Below are 14,102 nucleotides of genomic sequence, written 5' to 3'. Positions count from 1 at the left end.
GTGAACATTGCGATTCGTTTCGTTCACATGTTAACCATGTTAAAGTGATTTCAAGCTTTTAAGTGCATAAAAACACTGTTCCCCTTAAAGACGTTGTTCTGCAAAATACTTGAATTTATTACAAATTGTTGCTAATTTAGAACCCTAAAACTTGTCTTTTTTTTCTTATTGTGCATCATAGCAACACAAATTTCAATATTCTACTATAATAAACGTTCTTCCCCATTTGTTCTTGATATTTTGTGAATAAAAATCTAATGTCGTTCGGAAATTAATATCCCTTTTCAAAAGTATTTAAAAAAATATTTTTAAATATTTTTGCCCGCTGTTTGTATGGAGAGGCCCCATAGTACAGTGATAAGAAGAAGATTCGAACTTTTTTCGTTTGATTACGCAACCAAATACATACAGAACGTATTGCAAAAACGTTTTATAAAATGGGAATTCCGGCTTGCCGCCTAATTACCTCCAAGTCCAAAGCCTCTCCTCTTTTAAAACAATTAGTAATGTGAACGGGGATAATATGCTCCCTCGATGCAAAACGAACCTTTTTTGGTGATATAGCGGCGTTACAGACCGATCGAATGATCGTCGATTTGCCCCGAGGGTCCTGTTACCTCACTTACATTTATATGAATGAATCTCTTTTTGAATCGAGGTCAATCAGTGCCCAACTTTTCGAGATACCATAACAATTATCGCGATCCACTCGCACATTGTCAATCGGTTTTCAGCCGTCTAATCCGCTTGCCCGGCACAGTATGATTCGGCGAATCATGCGTTGCTTCAGCAGGTAAAAGCATATTCGGATATTATGCAATCAACCGGCTTCCTTCTTTCTTCGTCGAGATGTTAAATGTTTTGATTACTTTATGATGCACTAAATTACCTTGACCACCACGACGCAAACGTTGAAGTAGGAACAAACAATTTTTACACGGGAGGATGGATGAGGAAAGAAACTTTCTCACGTTTTGTTGTTTACACATGGATTCGTCATCTTCATCACGAGGTAGGTTAAGGACAAATATTACGAATATTTTAAAATGATATCTTATGTAGCAATTTTCAGCCTGTAGACGCATTTAAGGGAGAATTTATTTGATTTATTTAGCCCTTCGTAGTGAATAATTCTTTTACTTTAGATCATATCAGCTTCAGTAATCCATTTCAGAATGCTTCTATGCTTCTCCTGTTTATGGCATAATTATCAAATGGATACGAATCTCATCCACAAAACTTTTCACAAAATAGGGGAACTGTTTGGCACTTCTTCATCTCATAGCTCCCATAGTCATCCCATCAAAAACAAAGCAATGAAATAGAATTTGTTTTTTTTTCTTTATTTTTGTTATTTTTTCATCAGTGAGCACTACTAACAATTTTTTTTTATGAAAAAATCGATTTTTTCTCTTAGAACATTTTTGGGATTTTAAAATTTTTTCAGATGATGACAATTTTTTCATCGAATTTTAACACCGGACGATACGCAAACGTTTTCGTAGCAAAAAATATCCCCCTATGAAAAATTTAAGCTAAATCGGACATGATTTAGGGGTGCTCAAAATTAATCAAAAAAACTTTTTTTTTCTCACAAAGGGGGAAATATTTTTTTTTGTTTATTGATGCCAAAGGACTCAAATTTGCATAAAACTTAGAGAATTTTTTTTTTCGAAATAAATCTAATGACGAAAACACTTTTTCATCAAATTTAAAAACCTGACTTTACGCAAACATTTCCTAAGCTACACTAATTACGTAAGCAATTTTTTTTGGGTTTTTCAACCCCCCTCCCCCATGTAAGATTTTTCCAATATAAATATTTTTTATTTATATGGAGCGTTAGAAAATGGCAGACCCCCCACTTCCCCCATAAGTGCCTACGTAATTAGTGTACGACCCCTTGTCTATCTTTCTATCAAAGTTTTGAATTTTTTGTAACTTTGAAAACCTTCGAGAACAGATTTACGGAGAAAATTATCAGATTGCTAGGCAATGTTTATTACACTGAGGTTTACTTTTACGCTGTTATTATTACGCGGTACCGCATGAATTCATCGTGTAAAAATCAAGTTACTAAAAATTAAAAATATTGATAGCAAGATTTTGAGCACCCCTAAATCATGTCCGATGGAGCTCAAATTTTGCATAGGGGCATATTTTAGGGCTTATGAAATGTTTGCGTAACGTCCGGTTTTTAAATTCGATGGAAAATTCTTTTCGCCATAAGAAATGTTTTGAAAGTCCCAAAACAGTCGACTTTTTCAAAAAATTAAATCTCAAAGTTTCATGCATTTTGAGTCCTTTGGCATCTAAAAACAACAAAAAATATTTCCCCCTTGTGAAAAAAAAGTTTTGATTAATTCTGAGCACCCCTAAATTATGTCCGATTTAGCTCAAATTTTGCGTAGGGGATGTTTTCGGCTACGAAAACGTTCGCGTATCGTCCGGTGTTAAAATTCGATGAAAAAAATGTTCATCATCTGCAAAAATTTCTAAGTCCCAAAAATGTTCTAAGAGAAAAAACTGATTTTTTTTCAAAAAGCTGTATCAGTCACAAAGAAAGATCCCTTTAGGAAACATAATAGTTGTCGTAATATGGCTAATGGCTTTCAGTGGAGTGGATTGCTTTTAGCAGATAAATCATGACCAGATTGTCAACTTTGTTGTTAAAGCAGTCATTTTGTTATTCTATTTGAGAACCAAAATACTTGCCTTGCTCAATTCCAACAATATTTTATTTTCGCATGGCTGTCATTAGACAGAAGAATTGTTGGGAGTTGAAAATAATGCAATTCGGCCTTGCATTAGCATTGAAAAAACCTAAACATGTTTTTCTCCCCGATATCGGGATCAATTTATGCATTTAACCTCAAGAAACATCCGAAAAAAGTTAGGGTCATGTGTGTCCAGTTTCCCTTGCCCTGAAGTCGGTTTTTACGCAGGGAATACGTCTCGCGGTTCGCGTTTTGCAAGAGTTATCATATTGTCACACTTTTTTTAAACGCTCAAACATACAGACCTCAATCTGTCCAGCAGAACAATATGCTTCTTTGGGCCTTCAAGCAATGCAGATAGCTAAGTAAATGCTGTTATGTAATTTTTTGACTATCGCATTAAAATTGATAATATTGAAATCAGAGAAAGTGCTGCTGGAATGTGTGGAGGCCCACGGTACATTGCTAAAGCATGTTGCTTTGCCAAAAAGTTTAATGTTTAATTTATGTGGGAAATGTCAGTTTTTCATACCATTTTGTTTATTATTTTGATACTGTTTTCAACGACCTACATAACTAGGCAGTTTGTGACGTTCATCTCAACCACGATAAGAGAGAGGAAACACCCATTTTTTTGGATCTGGTTGCGATAAGCTTGTTTTCATGGAAAGAAATAATTGCGAGAGAAAATACTTTCGTTCCTAAAATAATTTTATTTGATTGTTGATTTATTTGTCTTATTATAGATTCTAGAACTTCGAGGTCTGTGAACTGTGTAATATATTTCATACTGCTGAAAATACATACGAAAATCCGGAAGTAATGAAAAACTTTAGAAATATACGTTTTCTATGTATTAAAGCTTATCGGTTAGTATGTTTGTCTATATTGGTGATTTCCACAAGATTTAGTTAACAAATTATTCGATTTTGGTTGGAATTGTCTTGAAAAATGCTGACAATTACAGTAGATTTACACGTGATTGATTCTTCCACTCACCTTTGACTTCATGATGTATACGCGCCAGTGGCGTTTTTCTCACTCCTGAGTACGGTTTACATACAGTGCCCGCTTGTTGCTGGTGGGAACTCTGCACTCACTCTTATTGGCCTGCTTACGGGGCCAAAAAGGCGACGAACCCGGTCGTCCGCTTCGGCACGATGTTCTCTCTTCTTGATCAGTTCTTCTTGTTTTCTCAACCGTGGCTTCCGGCTACGTTTGCGCGTTTGTAAGTATTTTTGGCGTGCAAAACACAGACATTAGACCCACGCTGGATGTGACTTCTCCGCTAGCTAACGCCCATCTTGCGCTTTATCTGCGTTTTTTGTTCGCAATATTTTGGGGCGAAAGGGAAGATAAGAAGACAAAAGAAAAACGAGAGAGAAGAAAAACAAATCTTTTCCTTCGATTAAGTTGTTTGATTATAAAAGTTTCTAACTTGTTGATGGAAAATCATGCATTACACTCGATAGATAGGTGGCGTGATAGGATGGGTGGTTTTTGAAATTGTTCACTAAAACCATTTTTTTTTGCTGAACAGGTAACAGATGGGTGTGATACAAGAAAGCTTTCAATTCACACAGCGTAATGAGAAACGAAGCAGAAGTGCATAAACGCCTTCAACTTACAAATGAGCTGAATTGGATACACGAAGTAGGCCGCACTTAATCGACGTTTGATTTGATGTCTCTGTTGCTTCATCACAGCATGCCGGAATGAATTATAAACGATTGCATGGTAACCTATCGTGCGGCAAAATGGTGATGGTCTTGTTGCGCTTATTTACGGAACTGGGTGTGGACACAAATGCGGGCAGTGCAAGACAGATTTTTATATAATTTTGCCGATCAGTCACACTCAACATACAATCACACATGGTGCGCATACGATTGTTGTGAAATGCAATTAATGGAAGCAAGTTAGCATTGACTCTAATTAAAATGTGATTATACTGCTTATGAAAGCATATCTGTCCCATATTGATATGAAAACCATATCAATATGGAACAGTTATGCTTGCAGCTGCAGTATAGGTATTGAAAAGAAATAAAAGCAAAAACTTAGAGTGGAAAATTTCTCTTTTCTTAGACAGCCTGAGCAAAGGATGTGAAATTTGATAAGCTATTTGACGTTTAGATCTGTAAGCATTTTACCTTATACTTGATGGGTTAATAATGAAACGAGTCCTGTCGAATTACCTCCGAGATAGATGTATGTTGTGATGCGTGCATTGGAAACTGTAAGTTCGACATCGCCACTGAAATCGAATCGAGACGACGTGGTCTACATTGCAATATCATTACCTCGTCTCAGAAAACGATACAAAGTAGTTAGCACCTCACAACTTACACGTGAAAGTAGTATACGAATGCATGGTAGACTGACAGGCGATTGCACAGGTAGGCAGGATATTGAATGGCGACAGGCAAAGATGTGGTGTATTGGTGTTTTTTTTATTACAATTCACGAATTAAGATTTGTGTACAGGTCGGACTCGATTATCCGGAGACTCGATTAACCGGAGGCTCGGTTATCCGGGGAAGATGGCTCGATTATCCGGAGTAATATTTTTACCCATCTTACAAAAATAGAAATATTATCTTTGTGTATCCGTAACGTATCCAATATGTGCAAGACACCTAGTAATGATAGTCGCTTTCCTAAGGGACTGTTCATATATTACGTATCGCTTTAGGGGAAATAAGGAAGTCAGACCAAGCGTTACGATTCGTAAATAAACCTTCCATAAGTTACGAGAGGGAGGGTCGGGACCCTAAGTGAACAAAAATCAAGAACATTCATAATTGGCCATTTTATGAATTCCAATTTAAAGCACCGATATTTTTAAGCATTCGTATGCACATTCTGAGTACAGAATTGACATTGTGATTCCTGCCACCAAATGGCCCTTCGGAATATTAGGAATGGATTTATATACAAATAACGTAACGCTAAATTTGAAGATTTTGGACCTCCATCCTCCCCCTCGAAACGCTTTTTATATGGAAGGTTTAATTGGTTTTTATGAATCGTAATGTAGGTCTGACCCCCTCTCTTTCTTTCCAGCGTTACGTAAGTTGTGAATAGACTCAATTTTTATATGAAGAAATAATTATTTCACCAACGGTGGTCCATGTATGGATTAAAATACCAGTTCTATATTCATAGTAACAACAAATGGCGCTGAAAAATCCTTGTGTTTAGGGAACATCCGTAAATTACGTAACGCTTACAGAGGGGAGGGGGGTTTCCTGAAGTGTGACAATCCATACATTTTTTTTTAGATACCTCATACAAAAAGTGTGACATAGGGGGGAGGGGGGATTGAAAATGGCCATTTTTGCGTTACGTAATTAATGGATCTTCCCTAATGATGAAATTAATACCGCCATCGGGGGTGACAATGGGTCTGGGGGGTGAGAATGGGTCATCGCTCTCACAAGCTATCTGGAGGTCGTAGAGCCAAATCGTTCAAAAAGGTCTCTTATATTTTAGTCTTCTTACCTTAAGATACATTCAATCTATTCTACATGCATAATTAGTAGTTGAAACAGTGACCCATGCTCACCCCCATTTGACCCATTGTCACCCCCGACAGCGGTATTTTAATTTTCAAAAGAATCACTCGGTGGCCGTGATCCATACACAATGTCATGCTCAGAATGTCGGGCAATAACCCGGGGAAAATGGTTCCTGATAGGGATCCGCAATTTGAGGTCCCTCCGTGGACTACAAAGTTGGCTACGTATAACTACATACCGGGAAGAATGTAGATGAATTTTATGAATTGCAGAGGCCTTAGTTAAAACAAATCAAATGAAATAAATTCCGATGTTAGAGTGTCAAATGGTGCTGTACGATGAGATTCATTATTTTTTGTTTTATTTCATGGATGTTCCGGAATTTTCGGAAGGTCACGACATGTATAAACCACAACATAAAGTGCATCCAAAAAATCTTGATACTTAACGATAAAATTTGGAAATTTCATTTTTTTTTGGATCCTCCAGATTTCCGGGAGGACTACGCGGAGGTTAGAGGTGTGCGCCATCGCCACCGGCAGCTTATGGCATTCCCGTTGAAACTCCTGAGGATTTCTCGTGAAAAAAGCCTTTTTTTCTTGAAAATAAGAATTTTCGTTAGAAATTCTGAAGAATTTCCTTCGATATCTCAAAAATACTGAGTAAATTTCTTTAAAAATTTATTAGATATTTTTGTAGAATTTAAAATAAAGGAAGACAGGATCACCGTGTTTGATTAGAGGTCGCACAGACGGAATACTTAACACTTAGCATTAGACAACGGACAGGACATTCACACAGTACCCAGTGAACCAGCGGAGCGTTTTCTGCTTCACGAAATGTTTTCTCCTTACTAGGGCGGGAATCAAACTCACACTCCATTGCTTGCAAATACGATTAGACGACTGACGCCATTAATCACACGGCCACGAAGCCCACCAGGTGCAAATTCCAGAAATTGCCCAGGTAAATTATAATTAGGGTAAATAATACAATAGTGGAGGAACAAAGCACGTTCCGACACTATTCATTTGCCCAGAATTATTGGAAAGCTTATCCCGCTTACCTTGGATGAACATTGAAAATCTTTACTTATCTATTTTATTGGAAAAATGCTTCCGTTGCGTGTATTCCATGTTTTCCGTTCTAAAATAATAACTTCAATTATTGGTACATTGTTCCAATAGTTGCGGTATTTTCTTATTCGCGTTCTTATTGTTGCGAATCCCTTTGCTTTCTTAAGGGACTAGCAAATATAGGAACAATACCGCAACTATTGGAGCACAGGCAAACATTTAGTAAGATATTTTAAAGATATTTACCATGTTTTAAAGATAATCGATGCTGTTTTCACTGTGCTCGTTTATTGACAAATCAATTTATTATAGGACGTCTTGGGTTGCTGCGTTTGATTCGTAGATTTAACGTACACTGTACTACCGCAACTATAGGAACAACCACGACTATCGGATAGTTTGTCCTACCTGCGGAAATTTCCAAGCATTTCCTCTTGTCATAAGATGAGTTTGTACAATCCCATTTAATTCCACCACTTAATTGTATCTTGACAGATACGTATTTCGACCTCAACAGTAAGGTCGTCTTCAGTGTCTCGTATTTACTTGACTCGACTGAACTCAACTTAAGTCGAGTCAAGTACGAGACACGGAAGACGACCTTACTGTTGAGGTCGAAATACGTATCTGTCAAGGTACAATTAAGTGGTGGAATCGAATGGGATTGTACAAATTCGTCTTATGACAAGTGAAGACATTCCACTAAAAAGCTCAAAATAATTTTCTTAACAAAAGGATTTCCTGTTCAAATCCAAAGAATTTCACGTTGAAATCAAATGTTTTGATGGGGAAGGGAAGTTTGGCCGAATATGTCATTAATCTGAAACTCGACTGGCATTTGGCCGAAATAGACATATGGCCGATAATGTCGTTCGGCCGAACAGGTCATTTGGCTGAAAAGTCGTCTAATCGAATAGGTCATTTAGCCAAAAAGGCCTAGATGGTCGTTTGGCATAAAAGGGCCATTTGGCCGAAATGAACATATGGCCGAAAGTGTTGTTTGCCCGAGCTGCCGAAAAAAATCGTTTGACCGAAAATGCTGCTTGGCCGGACGAGGTGACATAAGGTCGAAAACGGTTTGGCCAAAAATGTCATTTGGCTGAAAGCGACGTACGGGTGAAGATCATACGGCCGAACTGATAATTTGGCCGAAAAAGACGTTTACTCCGACAGCTCATTTGTTCAAAAATGGCGTTTGGCCGAACGGGTCGACGTTTTTCGCCATATAATCCGATCAGCCGAATAATATTTTCGGCCACATTGCCCTTCCTGCTACCGTTTAGCTCAAATGGAATTTTCGACAACAAGGCCTATTCGACCAAATGACCTGTTAGAGCATATGGCTTTTCAGTCAATTCGGTCAAATGACTTTCCACCGAATGATTTTCAACCAAATGACCCTTTGTCTTTTGAAAATTTTCTCGTAGAATTTCCGAAAATGGAATGGACGAGAATTTCCGAATGGACAACATAAAAAATTTCACGTAGAAATCCAAAGAAATTCCGAAAAAAATCCAGTTGAAATTCCGTTGGAAACAGTTTTTGTGAAACTTGAAAAAATCACAAAGAAATTCTGTGGCAACTACGGAAAATTCTCGACAAGAAAAAAAATCGAAGCATGCGAATGTGCAAATGCAAATCGAATGTAATAAATAAATCGCCAATCCTTCGCCTACCAAAATTATGACAATGATTTTCGGATCGGCGCTGACCTCTAACGGTAGTCAGAACCCATAAATGGACAAACGGGATATTTTATTAGATTTTATATAACTTGAATAAAGATTATTTAAGTAAAAGTTTAATTTTCAGCGACAACGATTATCCGGAGGGTTCGATTATCCAGAGTGAAATTTTTATCAACACTCTTGATAATTGAGTCCGGCCTATAATTGAGGCATTGCAAAAATGTATTTTTATTGAGCATGTATTTTAAGGTTAAATCTCGGCCCGCTTCCAAATTTCTATCTTTCTAAATATGTTCCAGAAATCGCCATAACTGCACTCTATACCGTTTCCATTTCTATCCTAGAAATACATGATCTCAATCTCCATCCCGAGTAGCTTTTAGAATTGGAAAGGAACGAAAAAGCTTGTTTATAAAATGATATATTTTTATGAAATTGTCACACACTTTAGCACAGGATTAGAAGGGGGTGCATTTCATGAAGATTAACTTCGAAGCATTCAAAATACACAAGGGGTCCTCCTTAGCCGTGCGGTAAAACACGCGACTACAAAGCAAGACCATGCTGAGGGTGGCTGGGTTCGATTCCCGGTGCCGGTCTAGACAATTTTCGGATTGGAAATTGTCTCGACTTCCTTGGGCATAGAAGTATCATCGTGTTAGCCTCATGATATACGAATGCAGAAATGGTAACTTGGCTTAGAAACCTCGCAGTTAATAACTGTGGAAATGCTTAATGAACACTAAGCTGCGAGGCGGCTCTGTCCCAGTGTGGGGATGAAATGCCAATAAGAAGAAAATACACAAGTAAAGATTGTGCCAAGTTAATATTGAAAAGTTGTGTTGTCTACATTTTAATTTTTTAACTTTGCATGCAGGCTTGAACGCACTCATTAAAAAAGCTTGACTGTGGGTACTATAGCTGGTGTGGTGTGTGCCATAATTTATTTATTCAAAAAAATAAGTAATAAGCGGCAAAAAAATGAGTATGGGAGAATCAGAAGCGAGAGATAAAAAGTGGTATGTGAGGAGTGAATTGTGAGAAATTAGAAGTGGAAGGCAAAGTTATGAAATAATTGACGACAAGTGAGACGTGAACGGTGATAGGTGACACATGAAAGCCCAAAAGTGAGAAGTGAGAAACAAGAAAAACAGAAATGAAAAATGTCAAATGAGGAATGAGGAAATAAGAATTGAGAAATAAAAAATGAGAATTGATATTTGGAAAGTAATGGAAATTCAGAAATGATGTGTGAAAAATGACAAGTGGGAAGTAAAAATCGCGAATTGGAAATTTAGACATGACTAGTTAGAAATGAGATCGGTGAAACAAGAATTAAGAATAAGTTTTGAGGCGTGATAAATGACAAAAAAAAATGAAAAGTGAGAAGTGAAAAGTGCTAAGTGAGAAGTGGGAAATTATAGGTGAGATATGAGATGTGAGAAGTGAAAAACGAGACGCCAGAAGTAAGAAATCAGATGTTAACAACATAAAGTGAAAAGTGCAATAGGAAATGTAAGAAATGAGAAAGTCATCTAGCTAAAGATGTTGGGACATTAGGCCAAAGACCGTCGAGCAGAATGGTAACTAGGCCGAACGGTCACCAGCAGGGCTGACGATAGTCATTCTCGTCGTATGAAGAAAGCGAAAAAATTTAGTCTTCGTCATAACATTGCACGACGCAACACCTATTCGTTTTCTTCGCGCCGCATGCGTACCACGACGATAGTCGCGCAACCAAAAGTTATGACGATTTTCGTCGTCGCTCTTCACACAATTGATTGTACGTCATTATAGACCGACTGGTTAAAAACATAATGGCGTCTCAAATAAACAAATATTTGTTCTATTTAGTAGGAACTTTGATAACATAAATGTATTGATAACATTCATAACGCTTTCATACGTTACTTCAAACTCATTATTACAAAGGATTTATAAAAATCTTCGCATGGCAGCTGCCGTTTGAAGAATAACGGTATGAAGTCTTCGTTCTTCGATGTCGTCATGACGATTTGGTTACACGACGAAAGCTAACGTCGTGCGCGTCATTGACGATGTGTGGAGTAGCAATGAAGACGCACCTCGTCGCTACTGTGGCATTTCGTGCTATGACGATGACTATTGTCAGCCCTGGTCACCAGGCTGAATGGTGGTCAGAACGCCGAATAACAAGTAAGAAGTGAGATGTGAGAAGTGAGAAGTAAGCAGTGAGAAATGAGAAGTAATGATTGCAAATTGAGAAGTGAAATGTGAGATGTGAGAAGTGAGAAGTGAAAACGAAAATTGAGAAATGAAAAGTGCGAAATAAGAAGTGAGAAATGAGAATTAAGAAATGTGAAGTGAGATGTGAGAAATAAAAAAGAAAACGAAGAAGGAAGGAGGATAAAAAAAAGGAAGAAGAAAGTGGGAAGAAGAAAAACAAAGAAATTAAGGATTAAGGTGGAAAGTAGAAAAAAAAAAGAAGTAAGAAAGAGTGAAGAAGAATGACGAAAGAACAAATGACAGGAATAATGACAATTAGAAAAGGATGATGGAAAAAATCAAGAAGTAGCAGGGGAGAAATATGATAGATGAAATAATATTCAAGATCGGAAAAAGAATAAGAAAGAGAAGGAATAAGGTAGAAAAAAGAAGGAAAAGGAAGAACTGACTTCTCTATTCTCATTTCCCACCTAATACCCCCCATGACAGATCGGCCTAACGACCGTTCGTTGTAATGACCTTCGGCTTAAAGGTCTGATCTTCTTCTTCTTCATTGGCATTAATTCTCCCACGCCTCGCAGCTAGTGTTCATTATGCACTTCCACAGTTATTTACTGCGAGGTTTCTAACCCAATTTACTATTTCTGCATTCGTATATCATGAGGCTAACACGATAATACTTTTATGCCCAGGGAAGTCAAGACAATTTTCAAACCGAAAATTGCTTAGACCGGCACTGGCACCGGTTGTAGCCGTGCATTTTTGCGCACAGCTAAGGAGGCCCCCTTAGGTCTGGAGGCCCTAGCCGAATGGCATTTGGCTGAAAAATTAACGTTTTGGGCGAAACATTATAAGTGGAAAACAGGTTGGCCAAATTGACATACAGCTGAAATGGTCGTTTGGCCGAGTAGGTCATCAGACCAAAAATGCCGTTTGCCCGAAATGACAGAAAGGGCCATTTGGCGAATCCTGCCATACGGACAAATGTTAATTACTGAACATGTAATATTGATTTTATTTTGCCAAAACGCGAATTGTGAAGAACTTGCAGGAAGTTTGTAACCAAAATGCAAATGAGCTGGCAACTCTTAGACGTCAAACCCTATTGAGCTTGAAAGAGAAAGATGATTAGATGTTAGCCAAAAGCTGTCGGTTTTTTGTTTTTGATGAGTTTTGTTTTATTCAAAGCGCGCCAAAAACAGTAATGTCAGACTTGCAAGAATATCGATAATTACGAAAAATCAAAAATGTGTTTTCGAAGTGATATGTCATGTTTTACTTTTGTTTTAGTGTTGAATGTTTCTTGGATTATATTCTGTTTGAAAATGGTACATTTTATTTGACTCCTCAAGGACAAAAATAATTTATTAGCATAGTTTCAAAACATACTCATTTTCATTGCAAGCAACAGCGGCTGCAAAATTTTAAGACGTATCTTAACATTTGCTAGACAAGTTCCATGCATTTTTGCATTGTATTGCAACCTGCAACATGGTCAAAAATGTCCACCGGTTTGGCCACATTACATTTTAGGCCAAATAGCCTTTCTGTCAAACGAAAATTTGGGCCAAAAGCCATTTTCAACAAAAAAATCATTACGGCAAATGGTATTTTCGGTCAAATGACCTACGTGACCAAATGATTTTTTGGTCAAATGTCCAATTTGGCCGATCTACATTTTCGGACATATGTCCAAGTTGACTTTTGGTCTAACGGTTTGTTTAGCCAAATAACATATTCGGCCAAACATCTTCCGGCCAAATGGCTCTTCCCATTCGGCCGAAAGTCATTCGATGAAAAGCCATTTGTTGGAATACCACAAAAGAAAATTTCGATTTCTCTCTCAATTGCATGTTGAATTCCGTTTATTGTAACGAAAAAAACTGCAACCGCATTCACCTGAATAGAACAAAGAACAAAATTAGTGAACAAAGATTGGAACACTGATTTGTAGAATCGGACAGCCCTCCCACGCAAATCACTTTACTTTCAGAATGATATTACGTTCGATTATTCCGGCCCCGTGGCCCCGGGCCCCCACAAATCTTATGTACCAAAACCAACCTTTTTTGTACATTTTGGGGCCCCCATAAGCTGTCGGCCACGGCGCCCCTTCCGGCTAAATCCGGCCCTGATTTCGGCCAATGGGAATTTTCGGTCAATTGAACTATTCGGCAAACCGATTTTTTCAGCCAAAGTATTGCTGTTCCAGAAAAAAAAAATCCTCTTTCCGGTTGAATTTTCAAACAACCGAAGCTCACACTTTTTCTCTGCTGTTTTGGCATGGCAATCTACGATGACAACGCCAAATAGGTTTTTGTTTCGGTGTATTGAAGATTTGACAGAACTTTGACAGCTGCGGAAGAACTTTGCGGATTCCGCCAAATGGAAAATTTGGAAAAGATCTGCAATAACTGTTCGACCAAATGACAGTTTCGGATAAACAACTTTAGTCTTAATTGGCTTCGACCGAATATGAAGGGTTCAATCAAACGACATATTTCACCAAAACAACTTTTGGTCTTGTAGCCTTCGGTCAAATTGTTTCAACGTGGTAGGATCAATCGGAAAATTCCACGGAAATACAACTGAATCAGCATGAATAAAATTCGGCAGACTTCTTAAAATTTGAATCAGCGTGAAAAATTATAGATCGGCGGCGTGACAAATTTTAAACGTCGGCGCGCAGAAGCAAAGAAAAATGAAAATTGTCAAGTGATAAATGGAATGTATAAGGTGATAAGTATGGAGTGAGAAAGTGGAAAATGATATGTTAGAAATGAGATGTCAAAAGTGAATTATGAAAATCGAAAAGTCAGAAATGAGATGTATCAAGACGCGTAAAATGACAAATGATTATTGATAAAAGAGAAGCAAAATTCAAACGTGTGAATT

The 14,102-nt window shown here is 37.7% G+C and overlaps 1 protein-coding gene across 10 annotated transcripts in view; it reads right to left on the bottom strand.

The window, feature by feature from the left end:
* The window catches only part of LOC134228144 (uncharacterized), a 52,189-nt gene that overhangs the window by 25,241 nt on the left and 12,846 nt on the right, over positions 1 to 14,102 (bottom strand). For 4 of the 10 annotated variants that reach the window (XM_062709920.1, XM_062709919.1, XM_062709925.1 and 1 more), the window contains one exon: positions 3,717 to 4,032. In XM_062709920.1, coding sequence (XP_062565904.1) covers positions 3,717 to 3,728 — 12 coding nt within the window. In that variant the 5' untranslated portion in view covers positions 3,729 to 4,032. Of the gene's footprint in view, positions 1 to 3,716; positions 4,120 to 14,102 lie in introns of all 10 variants that reach the window. The other 6 variants (XM_062709927.1, XM_062709928.1, XM_062709929.1 and 3 more) reach the window with 3 other exon arrangements.

The sequence above is a fragment of the Armigeres subalbatus genome, chromosome 3 (genome assembly GCF_024139115.2).
Source record: "Armigeres subalbatus isolate Guangzhou_Male chromosome 3, GZ_Asu_2, whole genome shotgun sequence".
Lineage (NCBI taxonomy): Eukaryota > Metazoa > Arthropoda > Insecta > Diptera > Culicidae > Armigeres > Armigeres subalbatus.
The sequence above is the reverse complement of the archived record's forward strand: the minus strand, read 5'-3'. Positions and strand labels throughout refer to the sequence as shown.